At 40.6% G+C, this 21,862-nt stretch overlaps 1 protein-coding gene across 1 annotated transcript in view; it reads right to left on the bottom strand.

Annotated features, from left to right (window-relative positions):
• The window catches only part of CNTNAP5 (contactin associated protein family member 5), a 735,160-nt gene that overhangs the window by 234,637 nt on the left and 478,661 nt on the right, over positions 1–21,862 (bottom strand). Inside the window, 1 exon segment of the mRNA XM_032479187.1 lies at positions 8,462–8,581. Coding sequence (XP_032335078.1) covers positions 8,462–8,581 — 120 coding nt within the window.

The raw sequence follows: 21,862 nt of genomic DNA, 5'->3' as shown, positions 1-21,862 counted from the left end.
GCTTTGATGAGTCTTAATGAAAACAGAGTCAGCTGCCAAAGGGGTGAGAAACAGAGAATCATCGTGGCAAGAGTGGGAGATGCGGGGACTTTTAGGGGGGTTGCAGACGGGTTATGAGCTGTCGGAGAAGGGAAGACAAGGTTTGCTTTCGAGATTTGATGAAACGTTCCTTGAAAACTTCTTGCAATCCCTAATGACCCCTGCACAGGTCTAGAAAGATGAAACAGACATTGTATCCATCCAGAGAAGAAATAAATGTGTCTTTGTTAGTGGTTCTAGACAAACCATATCAATACGCAGTGGTACTGCGCAGAGGAAAAACAGTGCGTGGCTGGGAAAGATCGCCTCACGTCTTGACAAGGTGTCCTGTTGACATTAAAAATGGCAAAATGCAAACTAAGTAGAATGAGTTTCAGTGTCACCTTCTAAGGGAAATCTTGTCAGGGGGCCTCACCCTTTTAATTCTGCTTTATTGACACTAGAAGCTTCCCGTCAGAAATACTCCCTCCAGGTTCCTAAAGCCTCTGAAATCTCACAGCAAGGCAGAAGGAGTAAAGCTGACTTCTGGCAAGAGGAAATAGCATTCTTCTAAGACCAGGATGGCTCTTTAAATGGTATTAATGCTACTAGGCAGCAGTGAGAGGAAAAGAGAACATGGTTAATACTAAACCATGAGACCTGGCTACCCTATTTCATGACCATGTAGGAACTTTGCATCTATATCCTATTCCTCAGATTAATCTTGAAAGGCAGACATTTTTATCATCTCCATTTTCCTGATAAGGAAACCAAGACCCAGAAATGTCAAATGACTTGTCCAAGGTGACCCATCTAGAAGGAACCAGCACTAAAATGTGAATGCCAAGGTGACTTCAAACATGCATGTCTCCTGCACATCATCCTTACATTTGAAGAAAAGAAAGGATTTGGGAGGCTGGATGACGGTAGAAGGTTCTGGAAGCAATGAAGAGCAGTAGGACACTGTTCACTCTTGGACTTGCAGAATAAGTTGCAAATGATAGGAATGACCGAAGCCTAGTTAAGAGTGCACATTAAAAGGATATCCAGTAGTTCCCAACTGTCGCTGATTTAATGGGACAGGCCATTTGTCTAAGGGAAATTATTGAAGGCTATTGAACACAACTTACAATGCTTAATGAAAATCGTTATTCGTTTAGTAATAAAAAGGAGAAAGGTAGAAAGAAAGGTGGTGGGGGAAAGGAGAAAGGTACAAATTAATCTTTAAATTGGCTGTGATTTCTCGCATTGCATTGACACTGGGCTCATTAGAGAGTGTGTAAAAGTAGATTCAGGAATTCCTGGTGCTCTGTTTCTCATTTTCCAACAGGGACCTCACAGCCCCATGGGAACACACAAGGAAACATGGGCGATTATAATGCAGTGTGCTCAGTGTCATGGTGGAAATATTCAGAAAATGACAGGAGAGCACAGAGTAGGGGCACACAAACAGTAGATGCAAGGTGTATTAGAAAGGGTTCTGCAGAGAAACAGAACCAACAGGATGTAAAAAAAAAAAAAAATCTGTATTTTCTGCCAGCACGTAACTAGCTCACAGGACTGTGTAGGCTTGGCATGTCCGAAATCTGCAGGGTAGGGCAACAGGCTGGAGACCTAGCTAACAGCTGGAGTTTAAGTGCAGAGACAGTCTGCTGGCAGATTTCCTTCTGCCTTGGGGGAGCTTAGTCTTTGTTCTCTTAAGGCCTTCAACTGATTGAATGAGGCCCACCACACTGTGGAAGGTAGTCTGCTTTATTCAAAGTCCACTGATTTACATGTTAATCTCATCTAAAAAGGAAGCAAAACAGAACACAAACAAACAAAAATCCCAGAAACATTAATGATAACACCTGACCAAGCATCCAGGCATCATGACTTGGCCGAGTGGAAACATAAAATTAACCATTGCACCAGGGAGAGCAGGAAACAGCTGAGAAACCAGTCTCCTGTCTCGTCAACCCACACTTCCTGTGCAGGCACTTCAGATGTTCACTAATTCCAACCACTTAATACGTCCTGCTCTTTCTCTACTCTTGTTGTTTCCTTTGTATCGATCCCAGTACCCAGAACTCTCTCACTCCCTGAAGGCATCTCACTCATCCTGCAAGGCTACTTTACATGCATTTTCACCCAGCAACACAATTCTGAGCACCCCCCCACCAGCTTCCTTGTGGTCTCAAAGGCATCTCTCCCCACTTGCCCAACCAGACTGACATAGCCGAGGACGGTCACAGACTTCACATCACTGCTGAAAGTGTCCACATTCAGACCCAAGGACTTCTAACACCAGGTAGTAGCATGGGGCCCAGAGGTCCCCAGATGTGTGTTAAAAAACAGAACATTCCATTTCGGTATGTCACAGTTTCTCTGAGTTGCCTACTTGTCCCTTGATCACTCATCACTTGAGTGACAACAACTTGTACAATCAGTTAGCTCTCTGAGTCTCTCATTCACTGCATCCACCCTAACCTCACTTCCACTGAACCTACAAAGGGAGGCCCTCCCTGCTTCTGGCTGGAACCGGTTTAACGATTCCTGCCGCGTCTATTTGCATGCTTTGTGGATTTCATTCCCAGCTCCCACCTCGTTACCCTCCTTGATCCTTGATGAACTGGAATCATTTTTTCCCCAGGCTTCTTGGGATAATTTTTTTAAACAAGATATCGTCCATTTGTCCCACCAGATGTACTTGCTACCCTCCTGCCACCTTCTCTGTGCTCATGAGGGCTGATTAAAGGCATTACACGAATAGGCGCACTTGTCTTCTGATTCTAGCTGAATTTCCTTGATGAAGACATAGGTTTCCACCCATAGATTAAGGAGAGACTGAGTTTACTCCCCCAGCTCCCTGCTGGCTGTTCCAACACAGGAGGTCACAACTGTCTCAGGCATATCTTCTCCAAGTGCTGTCATCCTTCCCACTCTAACAACAGTCTCTCCTCTCACCTCTTCAGTCCTGATGTTGGGCACAGTCCCTTGGTGAGTAGGTCCCTAGTACCATCCCCTTACATAATTTCTTCCTGCATGTTCAGTCCCTAACTTGAGCAATCCATCAACCAGCTCCAGTCCCCAAAAGAGGGGGACAGTGCTTAAGTCCCAGCACGATCTGAGCAAGGGTCTTGCTGCTGATGCTCAGAAAATTGTTCATCTTTCATTCAAGGACAGCTGCACCATTGGCCAGGCTGGAAAATCACCTATGATGAAACCATTCCTTCTTTTCCCTGGAATTAAGCCAGCAGATTTCCTTGCTGGGAAACCAGAGTTCAGATTATAGACATTCCACAGCTTTTGCTTATTATCCCTACTCGAGTCAATTTTATTCTTTCTTTTCTAGTCATTCAGTGTCATGAGTTTGGCAGTGTCCTTGAGATGGGAAGCCCCATGAAAAAGACTGACAAGACCCCCAGGTAGGGCCACTACTCTTCTGCCAGCACCATCTGGTTCCCTGTCCCAGCGCCATTATCTTGCTTTTTAAACTCTGAAACGGCTTACTTCTAGGAAAGCAGAACCTACCCCTAAGATTCTATTGGTTCCCTGAGCTAACTCCTGATTGGTCCATTTGTAGTGCTTCATTTGCATGGAGCTCACTCCTGATTGGTCCATTTTCCTCACTCCTGATTGGTCCATTTCTACAAAGTTTGTCCCTAATTAGTCATCTTTGTTTTACCTTATTTGCATATGATGTTACAAAATGTTGCAAAGTCTAGACTGGCAGCCTATAAAAGCCTGTGTAAACCTGCAGACATGGTCCAGAGCTTGGAGTGTTAACTCCTCTGGGCCCGCTGGCGTAATAAACCTGAATTCTCCAACTCTACAAGTGCTGCTTGGTCTCTCGCCTGGATCCAGGTTGCTGTCACAACTGAGCTGTAACACCGAGCTATACCACTGAGCTGTAACACGCTTTGCTGCAACATCCTAAACTAGCAAGTCATCGTGGAGTTTGGTGGCCCCCATAGAAATGCAGGCTCAAGGGACCCAGAACCTGGGTCCTGACATTCATTTGCTCTTCCTAGAAATGTCTTCCTTTGCCCCTTCTTCTGGCCAACTCCTATGCTCCATCCAGGTCTCAGAGACATTACCTGCCTTCCCAATGTCTCTTTCATGGGAAGCTGGGTTAGGTGACCCTCCTGTGGGCTCCCAACACACTCTGCACATTATATTTCCCCTGTTGCTGTGTCTTCCCCATGATTAGCCCATGAAGGAGGCTGAAATGATACTGTTATGGGCTGAACTGTGCCCCCTAAAATGATATCCCAAAGCCCTAACCCTCGGTATTTAGGAATGTGACCTTAATGGGAAATAGATTCTTTGCAAATGCAATCACTGAGACAATGTCATGCTCCATTAGGTTGGACCCTAATCCAACATGGCAGACGTCCTTATAAGAAGAAGACACATAGAGAGATGACAGGAAAAGGTCACCTACAGTGCAGTGACATGGAAGCAGGGAGGCAACCTCTTGGAGGCAGAGATCGAAGTGCTGGTGCTGCAACCTAAGAACACGCAAGGAGTCAGCAAACAACCAGAGGCTGGAAGAGGCAAGGAAGGAGTCTTCCCTGCAGGTTTCAGAGTGGGTGTGGCCATGCCGGCACCTTCACTTCGGTCGTCTACCTTCCAGGACTGTAAAACGATACACTTCTGGGTTTTTTCAAACCACTCAATTTGCAGAACATTGTTACAGAAGCCCAAAGCTCCTAATGCAGACACAACTTTGTATCCTTTGCAGTTTGCCTGGTGCTTGCAACGTACCAAATTATCTTGAGCTGAAATCAACTGTGAGTCACTGATAGGCAGGTGAAAGCAGGCCGATGTGTATCCCCGAGGAAATTTACTCTTTCTTTTTTTCATCCATTTCACTCAGTCCTCCCTCCAGAGGCTGGGCTTTCCCTCTCTGCCACCCCTAGTCCCATGGTGAAGTGACCTAGAACCCAGCCTTGGGCGTGGAGGCCAACATTCCGTCCACTTCCTCAATGAGCCTAACCACCCCCTTAGTTACTCCCAGAATTCGCCCTGCTGTCCCCATGCAGAGATCATACTGCCTTACATCAAAGCGGGTAGTTGCTCCTTGGGCTTTGGGGACCTCATCCCCCCAGGATCACCCTGTGCAGGCGAGACGCACAGACTGAGATCTCCCAGGATGGGTGAGGTACAGCCTCACCTCTAGGAATGGGGAGCTAATGTTCCCCTGGGGCACAACATAAAGAGAGTTGCAGCTGGGATTCAAGTGCAGTTTTCCACGACTAAAACCTGGCCTTCACCCTCACGACATTCACCTGCAAGTGTCTGCAGACTGAGGAGAAATATCCTCTTTTCCTTTTATACTCAGATGATCTCGAGGAATTCTAAATGAGGAAGGTGTGTGGGACCCCTTGGCCCCAGACCCCTATTTTAGAGATGCACAGCCCGGTAGGGAGCATTCAGCCAAGCGGCACGAAGTGCAGAGAGAAAGAGAACCCAGGCGCCCTGCCTCCCAGCGCTGCTTACGCTGCCCGTGTTATTACACCAGTGATGCCCTTGAAAAGTGCGGAGAACAACAGTGTCATGCTTTTATAAACTGGAGTTAAACACAGAGCAAGTCTTCCTGGGCCATCTTCTCCCTCCCACCTCCTCCCTCCTCTCTTCTCCCTTCTTTCCTCCTCCCTCCTCCATCACTCTCTTCCCTGGACCACTTTGCCACACTTTTCCTAGTGCCGTAAGTCACTCCTATTTAAGAACGCTTAACATTTACTAATAAAAATATGTATTTAATCAGCATCATATTTATGTACTAAAAATGTTTGTCAGTTAAATACAGGGAATGATATACTTCAGCCTACACAGAGGTTTGCTTTTATTGCTAAAGTATTTTAGAAAACCAAAACCAAAACCGAAAAACCTACATACTTCGCAATTGCATATGACCAGAAGAGCATCTTTAAAAGAAATCTCCAGTTATGCACAATACAGCCTATCAACTCCGGGACACAATGTAGAGGTCCTGATTTCCTTGAGATCACTTCAGCAAAACAGCAACTTAAGTAAATATTCGGGGGGCAGGATATAGTTCAAGTGATAGAGTTCATGCTTAGCATGCATAAGGTCATAGGTTCAATCTCCAGGGCCTCCTCTAAAAAATAAATAAATAAACCTAATTCCTTCCCCCCTACTGAAAAAGTAAATATTCATCTGTAGCCATCCCTGGACAAAATAGCAAACAGAAACCCTGAGAGAAGTCTTTCCAAAGGGAGGCAGAGAGTTCCATGACTCAGCCAGACCTTCTGTGTCAATATACTTACATTACGTTGGAGAGTTAAATTTGAAGCTATATTTAATGTATATATTTTAATTTCATAATATATTTTCATGATGTAAGGCCATGTCTATGTTTGTCTATTAAATGCATAACGTCAAAATATGTATTTAGAAAAGGACACATTCAGAGAAAAGCACACATATACGTGCATAGAAAAAAAAATCCCAAGGAAATTCTAACAATAAAATAACAATAGCAATCCTTGGATCATGGTTTATAAGATGAATTTAACATTTCTTCATATTTTCCTTTTTTCCTTACATTTTCTATAATTATCATGGATTATTTTTCATTAAAAATCACCATTTAAAGCAAAACATGTGCAATTCAAATTATCCAATCAATGTTTTAGTGATATAGGTGATTACTGCACCAGGTTTTGTTGGCTTCCTGAGCCTTGACTGTTAGACCCAGTATTTATTACCTCAAGCAAGTCATGAAATTCTCACATTCCCTTTCCTTCAATGTAAGATAAGAGTGAAAAAATATCTGCCTCAGATTTTTGTTGCAAGGATTAAAAGGGATGGTATTTGTCAATTCTCAGTCCAGTTCCCAAAGACGGAACAGGCTGAGTAATTGCTACGCATCACCGCTAGTCCTGCTGTTATCTTCACACCCACCACTCAGCGGGCACTGGTCTCCTCTGCCTTATTCTGCAACCAGATCACTCCCTCCATTTCTTTGTAAAGTGTGGACCAGGGAAAATTTGCATCAGAATCACTTGTAAAGCTCAGTAAAGGTGCATTGATTGAATTAGAATTTCAGGGTCTGGGAGGTCTCTTTTTAGCATGATTTCCCCAAGATCCCTATGTTAATTACATTTTGAAAGTAACGGACATCTACCTAGGAGCCCACTTCCTGACCAGGTGTATAGGACATTAGTGCCCAGCACGACCCTGCAAAGAAAACAATCATACAATTTCTAATTACATTATAGGGCTATTGAGAAGCAGTGAGCATACATTTTGGAGAGAGAAAGTATCACAGAAATGAAATGGCATCCAATTCCATGTCACCAGCATTCTCTGCAGGAAAAATGTGGCCCTTTGTTCAGATGAGCAAATGGTCAAGTGTCCTCAAGCACCATTTTGGCAATGATTTGCCCGCATTTCTACCTGTGATATTGCACTTTTTTCCCCCCAATATTACCACCTCGTGAATGACAATGACTTTGTCTTATTTCCCTGCATATCCCAGGTCCCTTTCTGGCTACAGAAAGAGCTACACGGGTGTGGTCACCGTGTTGCAGAGAAGCCTGGGTCCTGAGGACTCAAAGACCCTTAAGAGGCCCCTACTTTCCTGCTTCATTGCACAATTCTGCCGGCATCTTCAAAGGCCAGTGCTTAAAACAAACAGGCAAAAAACCTGTATGTGCCGATTAATAATACTCGCAGTGGAGAGAGTGCTTGCATACTGTATTTTTAAATAACTGTTACATCAGGTTTGGGGTGTGGAATTTTTTTGTAGAATAAATTAATGATCACATGCTATTTCTAACCCTACATAATAATTGACTCTTACTATGTCCTTACATAATTTAGAAAGAAGTGGCAAGATATTATGAGGTTGGCAGGGAAGACAGAAATAGTCCACTTTTGTTGTTAGGCACTTACTGGATAATTCCCCTGGCTGGTTGCTCCAAGACATGTAACTGTCTAATCTCACCGCTCCAGGAGGTTGGAGGTACCATTCCCGTTTCACAGATGTGGGACTGCAGCTCAGAGGGCAGGTGGGAATCGCACAGCCCTCGGGGCCAGACCCACATTGAGCTTTCTCACTTCCTGAGTCAGAGTTTCCTATTGATTTTGACAATTGGTTTTTGTTTGTTTGGCTATTTTCCTCTTTTTCCTGCTTTTGACCTTTAGGAGAGAAGTGTCCTTGGCAAGCGCAGGAGAAAAATGCTGGACAATTAACTCTTGGTTCAGTGGAACATTATCAAAACCATCATCAACAAGGTGTCTTCAATTCAATCATGAAAAACAACCTAACTGCTAATTCTGATTATTTACCTGAATGCCATTTGCCAGACCCCTCCCCAAAGTTGGTCCTTAAAATTTGTATTTACACAAGTGTCCCCTTCCGGTGGATTTCCCTTTGCTCTGCACCATCACATCACGACATGAAGCGTGAGGGGGGACTTTGTACACTTACCTGTGACATTGCAGTACACTCGGAAAGGTGCCAGGGGACCACTGCCATCTGAGTCGATGTAGAAGAAACCAGCTGTGTTGCCTTGGTGCCTGTACGCCTCGCAGGATTGCTCATAGACAGCTGGAAAGACACAAAGGCAGCAGAGAGGAAATGATGCTTGGCTCTGCATTTCCCTTTGGAGGGAGCAGAATCCCCTACTTATATTCTTTCCCTCTCCTGCAGCCTCAACTCTCTCCCCAGCTCTTAACAAACCAGCGCCCCAATGTTTGATGGAGCTACATCTCCCTTCATCCTCACGTTCATTCTTCCAAACAGCTCAGAAGTTCAATCCTCCAAGATGTCTCCCTTGACCGCTTACATGGTCTTTCCCTTTGCTGATGTTTATGCCTCCCTGTCTAAGCTAGAACCATCATATGCTGTTCTGTCTCCCCTAGTGTTTACAGAATCTCTAAGAGTGATGGTGCAACAGCAAAGAACCAATCTGCTTCCATTCTGAATTTGTTCCTTTAGTTCTAACCCTGTGCTCTGTTTCCCATGCTCAGTCTTGCTGGTTCTGCACTTTTTGTAAAAGAATGTTGCCTAGAACCTGAAATCTACAGGACAGCCCATTCTCAAGGCTCTGACCTTTAAGGGTGTAACACTTTCCCATTCATACAGAGATAAAAAGTTGCAGAACAGAGAATAACATTAGTTTATTTGAGGTGACAGGAACATCGTGACCTGACCTATGTGAACAGTTGCAAAAACAAAGAATTCTGACACCAAGAAGTTTGCAGCAACCAACAACACCCCCTCTCCTTTTTAGTATAAAAGGAGCCTGATTTCTGACCTGGGGAAGACGGCTCTTTACGACATGAGTCCCCGATCTTGTTGGTCTGCTGGCTTTCCAAATAAAGTCATTATTCCTTGCCCCAACACCTCATTCCAGATTTATTGGCCTGTCCTTCAGTGAGCAGAATGAGTTTGGACTCGCTAACAGTGGCCTTGTCTTGTTGGATGTTGTATTCCAGCATCCAGCAGAATGCCATGTTCACAGCAGGAATTCAAAAATGTTTGATTAGTGAATGAAAAACTGACTGAATAGATACAGTCATGACTTTTTAGTAATAAAATCAATTACTTTATCTTATTTCTGTCTACCCAGAGCTCAGCACAGTTGGTACCAGGTAATAGGTGTCCAAGCAAATTTAGCTCGCTTTGACTTAATAGTGTTCTTTGACCTAACGCTCCCAACATGACAGCCGTCTGAAAGGCTGTTGTTCTGTGCAGAGTAATTACCCAGGTTATTTCCATGTGGGGGTCACATTGTGGGTAAGAACATGAGCCCTTATTAGGTGTCAACAGTGTGATTGCCACCAGACAACAGACCCAGGATGAGGCGATGAGTCTGTGCTTTAGAAAGATTGCAGCCATGGCTGCAGCCACAAAGATCTTTATGTGCTCAGAGAGGGGTAGACACAGCTATCCTGAGACAGGGACTCTGAACAATCTGCAGGTAGAAGAAATATATAAATCTCATTATACCAACATGAATGAATTTGGTGGGGTGTAAAGGAGGCATCTGCTGTCTTGTGCATGAGCAAGTAGGATGTCGTCTGATGCTTTAGACAAAGTCATGTAGCTCTGAGCAGCTGGTACACATCCAATTATGTCATCGTCTCATACTTAAAACACTTCAGTGGCTCCTAACAGCTTTCAAGACATAGCGCCAACTCCTCACTCAAGCCAACGTGCCCCTGAGATGAATGCTGCATCTCAGGAATATGAAGCCACAGTTTGTCACAATCAAGTGTGAGGGGTGCTTCACATAATTCATTACCAAAAGTTCGAAAGCTTGAGCGGGTTTGACTTTTCCCAAATTAGAGAGAATTCAAGGTTATCTTTGTTCCCATGTAATGTTCCCTGGCAGTCATATGTACTTTCTGAAGCTGTGGGAAGGTCAGAGGGAGGGTCCTGGTTTGTTCCTTATGTACTGAGCATAACATGCAGATTATTTCTGCTTGGCCAAACCTGACAACACACCTGGGTGTGTGTCACTGACAGGGTAACACACCTGGGTGTGTGTCACACCTATGAAAGTCAGTTCTTACATGTGTTGTACCTGACCCACCAGCCCCACGCTCCCAACATGACAGCCATCCGAAAGGCTGTTGCCCTGTGCAGAGTAATTATTGCCCAGGTATTTACAGGTAGGGGTCACACTGGTTACGAACATGAGCCCTGGAACCAAACTGGGTAGTTTTGTGTCATAGGTCTACCATCTCCAGCCTGGAAGAGCTTGGATAAGCCACTTCCCCTGTGGTAGACAACCTCTAAGGTAACTCATCAGCACCTGGGCGTGTTCATGTCTTGCTCATGAATTTGTGTCCTCCCCTTGAAGGTGGGCTGGACTCAGGGACTTGCTTTTAACAGAATATGATAGAAGTGATAGACATCATTGTCAAGACCAGATTATAAAAAGACAGTGGCTTCCATCTTGGGTGCTCCCGGAGGACTTGCATTCAGGGAAGCCAACTGCGAGGTCCTCAGGCAGCCCCTCGAAGAGGTCCATGTGAGTGAGTTTGGGCGCTTCTGATGCTTGCCTGTGAGTGAGCTCTGAAGCAGGCCTCCTAGTTAAACACTGAAATGACTACCGCCCTGGCCAGCATCTTAACTGCAGCCCCGTAAGAGACTGAGCCAGAACTACCCTGCTAAGCTGCTCAAGGACCCAGAAGAGCTATGAGGTAATAATGTCTGGGGTTTCCAGATGCTAAGTTTTGTTATAACTCATTGTGCAGCAATGAATTGCTAACTCTCAAAGCATTAACTTTCTCTTGTGACTCTGGGCGTGAAAACAGTCTATACCATGTAGTAAGGAGTCAAAGAGTTAATCCACGTACAGCACACATAGTGCTTGGCACATGGGAAGTGCTTGATAAATACAAACCATTATTATTATTGGTGGAGGTGTTATTGCATCGTTTCATGCTATGTTGCCTCCTCTTTTTTGGTCAAGTATTTGCTTACTTGATTTCTTTCTCAGTTTTTATCATGAATCACAAGACTTGTTATGAGAAACCAATACGCCCCCCCCCCTTCTATGCAGAGATAATGACATTTAGTTCTTAGTTCGCTCTTTTAATATTGATTATCGTGTCTCCAAATTGCACGTCTATGTTGCTGCTTCTTGGCTTTCCATGTTTACAGGTTATCTATTCGCTTACCAATAGGAAAGGTGAGGATTTAGCTTTTTTATCACTCTCTCCAGACACAAAGAACTTTCCATCCCCCATACTGCCGTTATAGCTGTATGCTAATTTTAGCAGATCAATCATCACTGCTTACAGTAATGTGACAATATGCAGGCCATTCACACATATAATAATATTTAATATATAACGTGGTTATTTCCTTCCTTGAAGAGTAGCTGTTTTTTCTTGAAATTAATAATAGTCTCATTTTCTCTCTCTCTCTCTCTCGTTTGCCTTTTTTTCTAAGCATATATCACAAATTTAACTCCAAATTCATTGACAACTCTCTAAAAAGCCTTCTAAAATACTCAAGGGAAAACTACTTTAAGGGGATACCCATGGAGAGAGAGGGAGTGGGGGAGAGGGGACAGAGACGAAGCAAGCCAGACCTTTCTGAAAAGGGCATATTTTTAACTTAGATACGCTATACATATCTAAATAGCTAAAATACAAAATTAAGTCCACTAGAAGAAGAAGTACAATTCCTAAATATTGAAAGGGAATTAAAATCAATGAATTCAACTGCAAATTATTTCAAGTGATTTTGAAATTCAGTATTTTCTTTTAGCTTTTTCTTTTCATCAAAAAATTCAAATACATGCAAAGTATACAGAGAGTAATAAAATAAACCTGGTTTCAACATCAACCAATACTTGGTAATCTTGTTTCATCTATAATACTAGTATTATCAGTTACCCATTGCCAGGTAACGAACCACCCCGGGGTTGTCTTAAGACAACAATCATTTTAGGATTCAGCGATTTAGGCTGGATGGTTCTTAGCCAGGCTCGAGGGTCCTGTGAGGGCTGCTCGTTCATCTGAAGTCAGTGTCGGGTCAATGGGACTTGCTGACCCAGGCTGGGGTGTCTCCCTCATGTAGTGGCTCAAACTCTAGCAGGCACGTGTCCACCGTAAAGTTTCTAAGAGCAGCAATTGGGCAAATACTTGTCAGGCCTCTGATTTGCGGATGCTCCTTTGACCGAAGCAAGTCACTTAGCAAACCAAACTCAAAGCAAAAGGTCCCAGGGACCTAAAAGAAAACAGAGCGACAGGACAGAAGTGGACTCTGTCACCAATTTCAAGGAGCAGGGCCACACTGCAGTGCAAAGAATTTTTTATCTTACTAAGGGGTTGAGACGATGGAGTCATTCGCTGCCTCAGTTAGCCTGCTGTCCTGATGTGCTTTCTCCTTAAACCAAAGTTCAGTTACTGGGAGAGCTCTGAGGGTCAGGCCCGGTAACAAATGGTTTTATTTATGGATATTGTAAATGAGCTCATAAAACAAGGTCTTTGCCCAAAGACACACCAGCTGGTAAGTGGTTGATTTAATTCTATCATTCCTTCTTGATATATTAGTGGGAATACTTAATACAAATAAAGTATCACTCATCAATTATTTGGTTTCCCTAAGCTACAAGATTGTATAGGAAAAGTAAGATAAATGCTTAATGTTTTGTCTTTAATTCATTACTTTCAAAATACTGAAGTGGTTCCTAGTATCCTCCAAAATGACCACTAAGAATATTTTTAGTTTTATTATGAACACATAGATTTAAACATATTTGAAGTTAAAAGAATAATTTGACTGGTAGTAAGCAGTAGGCTATACCTATCAGAAAAAAATCAAACACAGCAAAAATCTTAAAATACATTAAATAGCCTTATTGTTAAATAATATTGCTATTGATTCATTAAGCTATTACACACAGATTGCAGGCAAAAGCTAGTAACTACTTATACTATTGACAACAGAAAACTAAAATTTTACCATAAAAGATAAAATGCAAAATGCAAAAATATATAAAATTCTGCAGTCGTAATTTGAGTTGGTAATATCATTATGAGCTCATAAATTTTTCTGCATTTTTTTAATTGAAGTATAGTTGATTTACAATGTTGTATTAGTTTCTAGTCTACAGCATAATGATTCAGATATGTATTATATATATATACTATGTATATTATATATATATACATATTCTGTTTCATTACAGGTTACTACAAGCCATTGTAGCCAACCATAATTTAATTTTTGATGATATATATTTTCACTCTGGACCACTGAAAGCACTAGAAGCAACCTCTAGACTACAGTCTCTAAATACAATTTCTCACCAAAAGGAAGAAGGGTTTTACTGAGTCCCAATTTGGCAGGATGAGATCAGAATGCTTGTTTTGCCTGAAACCAAGAAAGCTTCCAAAAGTTGGAGTCATGTCAAAACTGGCAGAGGAGCCAATCTGATGGAATAATTTGAGACTCAGAAAGAATAATTTTTGTTTTATATATTTAAATATATAAAACCTACTGGCTCATTATTTATCTGTCTATATATCTGTTTCCCATCTATCGTTCTACTTAAATCCATTGTTCACCTGTGGAGGTTGCTAGAGAATAAAATTGTATTCTGAGAACTGGAAAGAACCCAGATCACAACTTGCCTTTCTTGTGTGGACTGTATTTGATGGTAATTTAATAGTTCATGAAAGATGTCATTAGAGAATGACTGAAGCCAGAAAGTACAAAAGGAATAATAGAATTCGAAAATCATCCTTTTATAATCCCCAGCGAAGTAAACAATTAGACAATGATCATCAAGGATTGCTAAATCATTAGATGGGAAATTGCTGGGGGCTTTTTAGTGGATGAATTAAATTAACAATACCCAAACTCACCGATCAGTCTCCAAAAGTGATTAAGGTGCTTATAATGGGAGGCAATAAAAAATACACAGCACCACCTAAGACATACTCTTGCCAAAAATTTGAAGCTCAGTCGAATCAAGTCCTGAGCTTTAAACAATAATTTGCAGTAAAAAGTTAAAAAACAAAACAAAAAACATGCTCAACTACATTTCAAGGATACAATCAGTTAAATCCAGATTCTGGGAGCATCTGACTCAATTTCTTCAAGAAATAAATGGCGACAACAGAACAGGGATGCAGGAGAAAAATCAATCAAACACTGTGTTTGGATCTTGTCAGGATCCTGATTCCATCAAACCAAAGAAAAAATTTAGAGACCCAGAACACTTAAAATCAGATTTGGCATCTTTAATTTAGATATTTTTGATTTGGGTTGAGTATGATGGTAATGTGGTTATTATTTAAAGGTAAAATGTTCATCTTTGTTAGAGATACTTCTGAGGGATTTGTAGTAAAAAGATTATGTCGACAATTTGTTTCTAAAATATTCCATCAAAGAAAATGAAAAGAGGGCAGGGTAGCTGGAAAAAAATTGGCAGCATATTGATAAATGTTGAAACCGAGGGGAGGGTTTAGGGGCACGATTATACTATTCTATCTTTTTTGTGTATGTTTGAAAATGTCACTAATAGTAATTATTTTGTTTTAACATTTAGGCACTTCAGGTATTCTATGGATTTCAACTTCGTTGAAGAACTGTCTTCTGTACCAATCTGACCTGGGAACTGCGTCCATCCCGTCTGGTGCATAGATGTCTCCCCAGGTCACCCCTCCACCATCAGGCTGGGCAGTCCCTTTTGAAACTAGCTTTTTCCCTCAACATAATTCCCTTGAAATCCATTCAAGTTGTTTCATGCAGTAATCATTTATTTCTGTTTAATTGTTAAGCAGTATTCCATGGTATGGATATACCATCATTTGTTTAATAATTAAAACTCTGAAGGACATGTGGGTTACTTCCAGGTTTTGGCTATTTCATCTGTATTATTCTTAAATTCCCTAGAGGGCTTCCCCCTGCCTCTGAATATTTTTTTTCTTTAATAGAACGCATTTTCTTTCTTTCTTTTTTTTTTTTTTTTTTTTTTTTTGCCAGCGGAGGTAACTAGATTTATTTGTTTCTTTAATTATTTTTAGAGGAGGTACTGGGGATTGAACTCAGGGCCTTGTGCATGCTAAGCATGTGCTCTACCACTTGTGCTATACCCTCCCCCTAATAGAATGTAATTTTTGATTCATTAATGGAATATAGCTCTAAAACCTCTGAAATTATTTATTATTACATATTTTTTTTCTCTCTGTATATAATGTTTCCTCCATGGTAGGGGTGCATGCATGCACCTGCTCACAAGCACTAAATTGGTTTATTTGTTTTGTGTTTTATTTTGGTCTCTGCTTTATCTGTCATGTTAGATTCTTTTCTGAGATGTCAGGTGACCTTTTAAGTCCTCTCATATGTAACAGGAGTCTTTAAAATACTGGTGGTTAGAGCTTAGCAAAACTTTGTGGTTCACCCCTCTTAGACTTTTTACTGCAGGGTCATCTGGCTGGACAACTTAGCGGGAAATCCTCATGTCAATGTCTTTAGGTCTTTTCTCCTGGTCTTGTTAGCATCTATGATTTAGAAAGATATTTGATACAAGATTTGGAAGGTGTAAATGACATGGCACACACTTGTTGTTTTCTGCTTGTCAGGCCAATGCAGAGTACACAGTGCTTCTGTAGATGACACGCATTGTCACTCTTCTGACTTTAGATGTGAATGCGGGGCAGCCAAGCCAGCTGGGTTACCAACTCCTTTAGCTTCCCTAACTCCTGGCCGGATGCACATTTAGATCTCTCATGATCACCTCATTATTAAAGTTGAGGTTTGAAGGAGGTAAGAGTCGAGGTGTTTCTATGATCAACTGCCGACTGACAGGACCATTAAAAAAATAACTCACTATTATTTATGTGAAGTGTTAGAAGGAAGTGAAAATAAACACATATGTTCCATCCACCAACTCTTCCAGGCAGTACATACATGCTACTTGTTAACTGAATTGTTCTTTGTGGACATTTTGCCTAACACACTGTATAATATGCACTCTATACACATTTTTGAGAGACTAATTTTTTCAGTAACTCTGGCCTCTGAGAAAACGAAACAAAAGAGACATGGTTCTGATCTTGAGTAATTCAGAATTTTAAATTCATCAAAATTAATCCCAATGCAAATGGAAAATTTTATCAGAAAATTCTAAAATACCAATTTTTACAAAATAAAGAGAAAAAAGTATTTAAAAGTCACCCAAGAAAAAAATACAGCAGGATCCAATGTTTTCTCAAAAGAATCCTTTAAAAAGCAGACAATCCTAATGCTACTTATATTTCTCTAGAAATCTCCCAAATTTGTTATATGAAGTGAGTATAAAAGTGATTCCCAAACCTGACAAAGATCACATCCAAAGAAAAAAAATTACAAACTCACTTATGAATATCAATTTTAAAATTAAAAAAACATAAGCAGAGAAAACCCAATAGCATACTTAGAAAGTACATAATGACCAAGTGGCTTAATCCAAAAATGCAGGAGTGGTTCAATGTAGGAAACTTATTTGTGTGTGTGTGTGTGTCTGTGTAAAATCATCATGATAGGGCTAAAAAAATAAACATGATATAATCTCTCTACTCATTTAAAAGACAATGTGAAAAAAAATCCAAAATAAACTCTATTTATTTTTTTAGAAAAAGGTAATTAATGTGAATACACTGACTAGAACTTCAGTCAGGTCACAAAATGAACAAAAGCAAGAATCTTCACTATCTCTACTAATAATTCACATAGTCCTAGAGTTTGAGCCCCAGAAATTAGGTAAGAGAAAGTAACTAGAGGCACACAGCCTAAAAAGGAGAAGTGACAGTCTTTTTATAGATACTCAGATTACGTATCTGGAAATACAAAAATAATTGTTATAAATCTACTGTAAACAAAAGTAGTAAGTTAAAAAATCACATATGGAAATCAATAGTTTTCATGTATTCAGACAAAATTATAGAAAATGTTGATAAAGGACCCCTGCTTACAGTATTGAAGGGAATGACAGAAGGAAGGAAGAAATGGAATGAGGAAGGGAGAAAGGAAGGAAGGAAGGAAAAGGGAAGAAAAGGGAAGGGAAGGGAAAAAGGAAGGGAGGGAGAAAGGAAGATCTCCAAGGATAAGCTTTCTGAAAACATCCAAAACCGAAATAAGAAAATTAACACATGCCTAAAGTCACAAATATATTTGAATAGCCTCATAAGACAGCCTTTGTCTCATAATCAACATATATATTTAACACAATTTTAATCAAGAGACTATTAAGTTTCTAGTTTGTCTGCTTGTCTTATTTGATTACAAAGTTCATTTGGAGGAACAAATAAGCCAAAAGAGCAAGGGAAACACTGGAAAACAAGAACAAGATGGTGGGGCCAGGTCTACCCGATCTATATCAACCCACGGATGGATGCATGCATGCATGCATGGCTCAAGAGAACGTTGACCCAAGCAGAAGATCCAAAAGATATTCGAATGCATACAGAAATTTAGTACATGATAAAGGAAGCAGCTCAAATCAGTAGGGATAAAAGTGATTTTTTAATGAGCAGTGCTGGGAAAATTGAGAAGCCACATAGTAAAGAAACTGAATCCACTTGAATCCACTCCTCATACTGCACATCAGGATCAAAATTCCAAGTGAATAAGAGACTTAAATGCCAGAAAGTAAAATATATACATTTGTTAGAGAAGAACAAGAAATAAATTCTTTGTAAACAGGAAGTAGCAAAAACTTTATTAACAATGATTCAAAATCCAGAAGCAATAAAATAAAATGTAGGTGAACTTACTTATATTAAAAATAAATAAAAAGAAAAGAAGAAACGTGTTTCTAAAAAGAAAACAACTTCTGGATGGCAAAAGATTCCCAGAACAAATTAGAAAGACAAATTGACAAACAGGGAAGCATTACAACTTACATCACAGAGCATTAACATTTCTTAAAAATTTTTGAAACTAAAGTAAAAATGACAAAGACAACAATCTGGTGAAATATATGTTAAAGATATGAACAGACAGTTCACAAAAAAAATAAACAAAAACAGCGGAAGAGAGGTCTGACCTTGCTCGTAATAAAATAAATGTTAATAAAAACTGGGTTGCCTTTTCTCACATATCAAATTAGCAATAATCCAAAAGATTGAGAACATGCTCTACTGGAAAATCTGTGGGGTGGAAAAAATCACTCTAATATATGACAAAGGGGATAAAAATCGTGCAGATGTTAGCTGTGAGATTTAGCATTCTCTGGCAAAATTACATAGGTATTTACACTCTGACCCAGAAATATCACTTCTAGTGATCTAGTTCAAGAAATGCTGGCAAAAAGAACTTTATAAAAATATATTATGGACCAAATGTGGCCCTCCAAAATCCGTATGTTGAATCCCTAACCTCCCAAAGTGATGATACTATGAACTGGGGCCTTTGAGGGGAGGTAGCAACATCTAAACCATATTATAAAGGCGGGGCCACCACCGTGTGATTAGTGCCCTTATGGGATCAGCAAGAGAGACAGGAGAGTTTTCCTTCTCTGCCATGCAAGGATGCAGTGAGTAGGGGGCCAAGTACAAACCAGAAGCGAGCTCTCTTTAGAAACCAGATCAGCTGGCACCTTGACCTTGGACTTTCCACCCTCCAGAACCATGAGAGACAAATGTCTGCTATTAGACCACACATCCTATGGTATTTTGCCAGAGCTGACTGAGACAAAATGCATTCAGTAAGATGTCTCACACCATTGACACCAGCAAAATGAGGGAACCGTTCCAAATGCCCATCAACTGGGAGATAAATGATGGTACCCACACAATAGAGAATAGTTAAACTTTGACAGTGAATGAAGTTTGCACATAATACTGTAGTGTGAGCTCCAGAATATATATATATATATATATATATATATGTAAAATATATATATATGTATGTATATATATAAAATGTATTTATTTATTCATATATTAATGGAGGTACTGGGGATTGAACCCAGGACCTCGTGCACACTAACCACATGCTCTACCACTGAGCTATTACCCTACACCCCTAGAATATATGATTATGAGACAAAAGCCAAGTGGAATAAAGTGTGTATAAAATGCTAATATTTATCTGGGAAATGAATTTATTCGTATTTTTTTTCCAAAAAATAACCACATTAATGAAAGTTGATGGAGTGATAGGAATAGAAACAAGACATGTTTGAATATATGTGTTTCGTTGGATGTAGTGTGGAATTATGTAGATATTTTACATAGTTATATGGTTATCATTTTTTCTGCAGTGGTAGGAGAGACATCATAAAGGTCACCGCCTTTAAGTGGTGCTTTAAAACCTGAGTCAATGTTTACTGTGTAGAAACAGGTAGGTCCTCCTGGGCAGAGAGCAGCTTGAGCACAAAGAGGCAGCAGAGTCATAGGTGTATGTGTGATGCGACGTGTGGGTACTTTGGGACTGAATCCCAGGCAGGGTCCTTTCTTGTAGAAAACCTTCCTGCATCCTCAGCCTAAGTTAGATGGTCTTCCTCTCTGACCTGTGGAGACTCCGCATGTATCACTCTTTTCTATCCTATTTTTCACTGTCTATCTCCTTTCAGTCTGTCTCCCCTGATAGACCTTAAATTCCTAGAATGCAGAGATTTTCCTCCAAACTGAAAAGGTAAACATTTAATGAATATTAGGTGAGCATTCCCATTGTTCCTAAAGGTTGAATTGCGCCAGACTGAGAGTCTATGGCAACTTCCTTGCTCTCCACAATACCCAGGAGAGCTCAAGCCAGAGACTTCCATCAAGCGTGTGCAGAACGCCTTGGTATGTCTTACACGAAATGTAAATTGCAATCGGAAGTCATCTACGGGAGCATGAAGGAAAAACAAAACAAGTTCTATCAGGGTCGAGATATGTCTCCACTAAAAACAGCAACTAACTTGTAAATGTGGGTGCTATATCCGAAGGTCTCATGTGACTGGCACACACTAAGATATGTGCTCTTCCATGAAAAGGACTGTGATTGACATATTCAGACTCTTTAGAATAGACTTTCATATTAATAAAAGCAGATGTGTAATGTAGCTGGACACCGCAGATGGGTCAGTGTTTTCATATGTAAAGAAAATTGTCTGAATCTAGTTCTGGCAGCTAATTTATTGCCTGAGGTACAGTTCGAAATGGCCTTGTAATGCCCACTCTCATTAGAGATAATGATAGTATTCCGACAGCAAAATAGTTTTATTTAGACCTCACCTTTTCAAGTACCAAGGTCAGAGCTGTCTTTTTCCTGCCCCACCATTTATATTCCAATGGCAGAACTATAGAAATAGACAAGAAACTTACTCAGGATGTATTTTTCAGGCCCTAAAAATGTTTCAGTCCTATCTCCTTCCTCCTTCCCTCTGTCCCCGGCAATCTATTCACCACATGATTGCATCTTTAGTTACAGATCTACATACACAGCTGACAGATACAAATAAGATCAAATTAATTCTAGTAATTAAGTAAATGCTTGTGAAAGCATTTTGCATTTAACAACCATTTATTTAATTAAGTTATGTACCCCCTCGTGCCATAGGTTTGCGGGACTCTGCCTTGGCCGGTGTTCAGTGAAGAAAAGGAAAAAGACTATGTTAAAAATGATTGGATGGGTGAAATTAGTTAAAAAAAAATTCTCAAGGGATTAAATTAGAAAATAGATCATTTGCTGTCCCAGTCTGCACATAGCTGGTAAAGGCTGAAAATAGACCCAAATTCTGTAACGTTTTTGTCCCTTAAAAAAAGGAGAGTGGGGATGGGAAGAGATGAGTGGTTGGGGGAGGATACGGATGGGGGATGAGAGAGGTGAGTGTGGTTGTGAAGGGACAGCACGTGGTGTTCCTGTGATGAAACCAGTCTGCATCACGATTATGGTGGTGACTACACAAACCTGCACATGTGATAAAATTGCACCGACACACACACACAAGTGTTTGTCAAAATGGAGCAATCCCAGTAAGCAATGTGTACTCTATCAATGTCAGTTTCCTGGTTTTGATACTGTACCCCAATTACACGAGATGTTCCCATTGTGGGAAACTGGTTAAGGGCACACAGGACCTCTTGGTAACTTTTTTTTTTCCAATTTTCTGTGAATTATATCAAAATGAAAACTCTTCAAAACAAGAAATGATCGAACATTTCCATTCCTAGGTCCATATGCTGTAGAAACGGAAAAGTATGTCCACCTAAAAACCTGTACATGAATGATCTTAGTTAGGAGTATTATTCATAACAAAAATTGTGTTATATCCATACAGTGAAAATGTATAAGGTAGTAGGAAGGAATGAAACACTGAGACATACTGCAACACTGGTGAAATTTGAACTCTGAAAAACGTTATACTAAGTAAGGGAAGCCAGCCACAAA

The sequence above is a fragment of the Camelus ferus genome, chromosome 5 (assembly GCF_009834535.1).
Source record: "Camelus ferus isolate YT-003-E chromosome 5, BCGSAC_Cfer_1.0, whole genome shotgun sequence".
In the NCBI taxonomy this organism is placed as follows: Eukaryota; Metazoa; Chordata; class Mammalia; order Artiodactyla; family Camelidae; genus Camelus; species Camelus ferus.
This window is presented reverse-complemented; position numbering and strand designations above follow the sequence as displayed.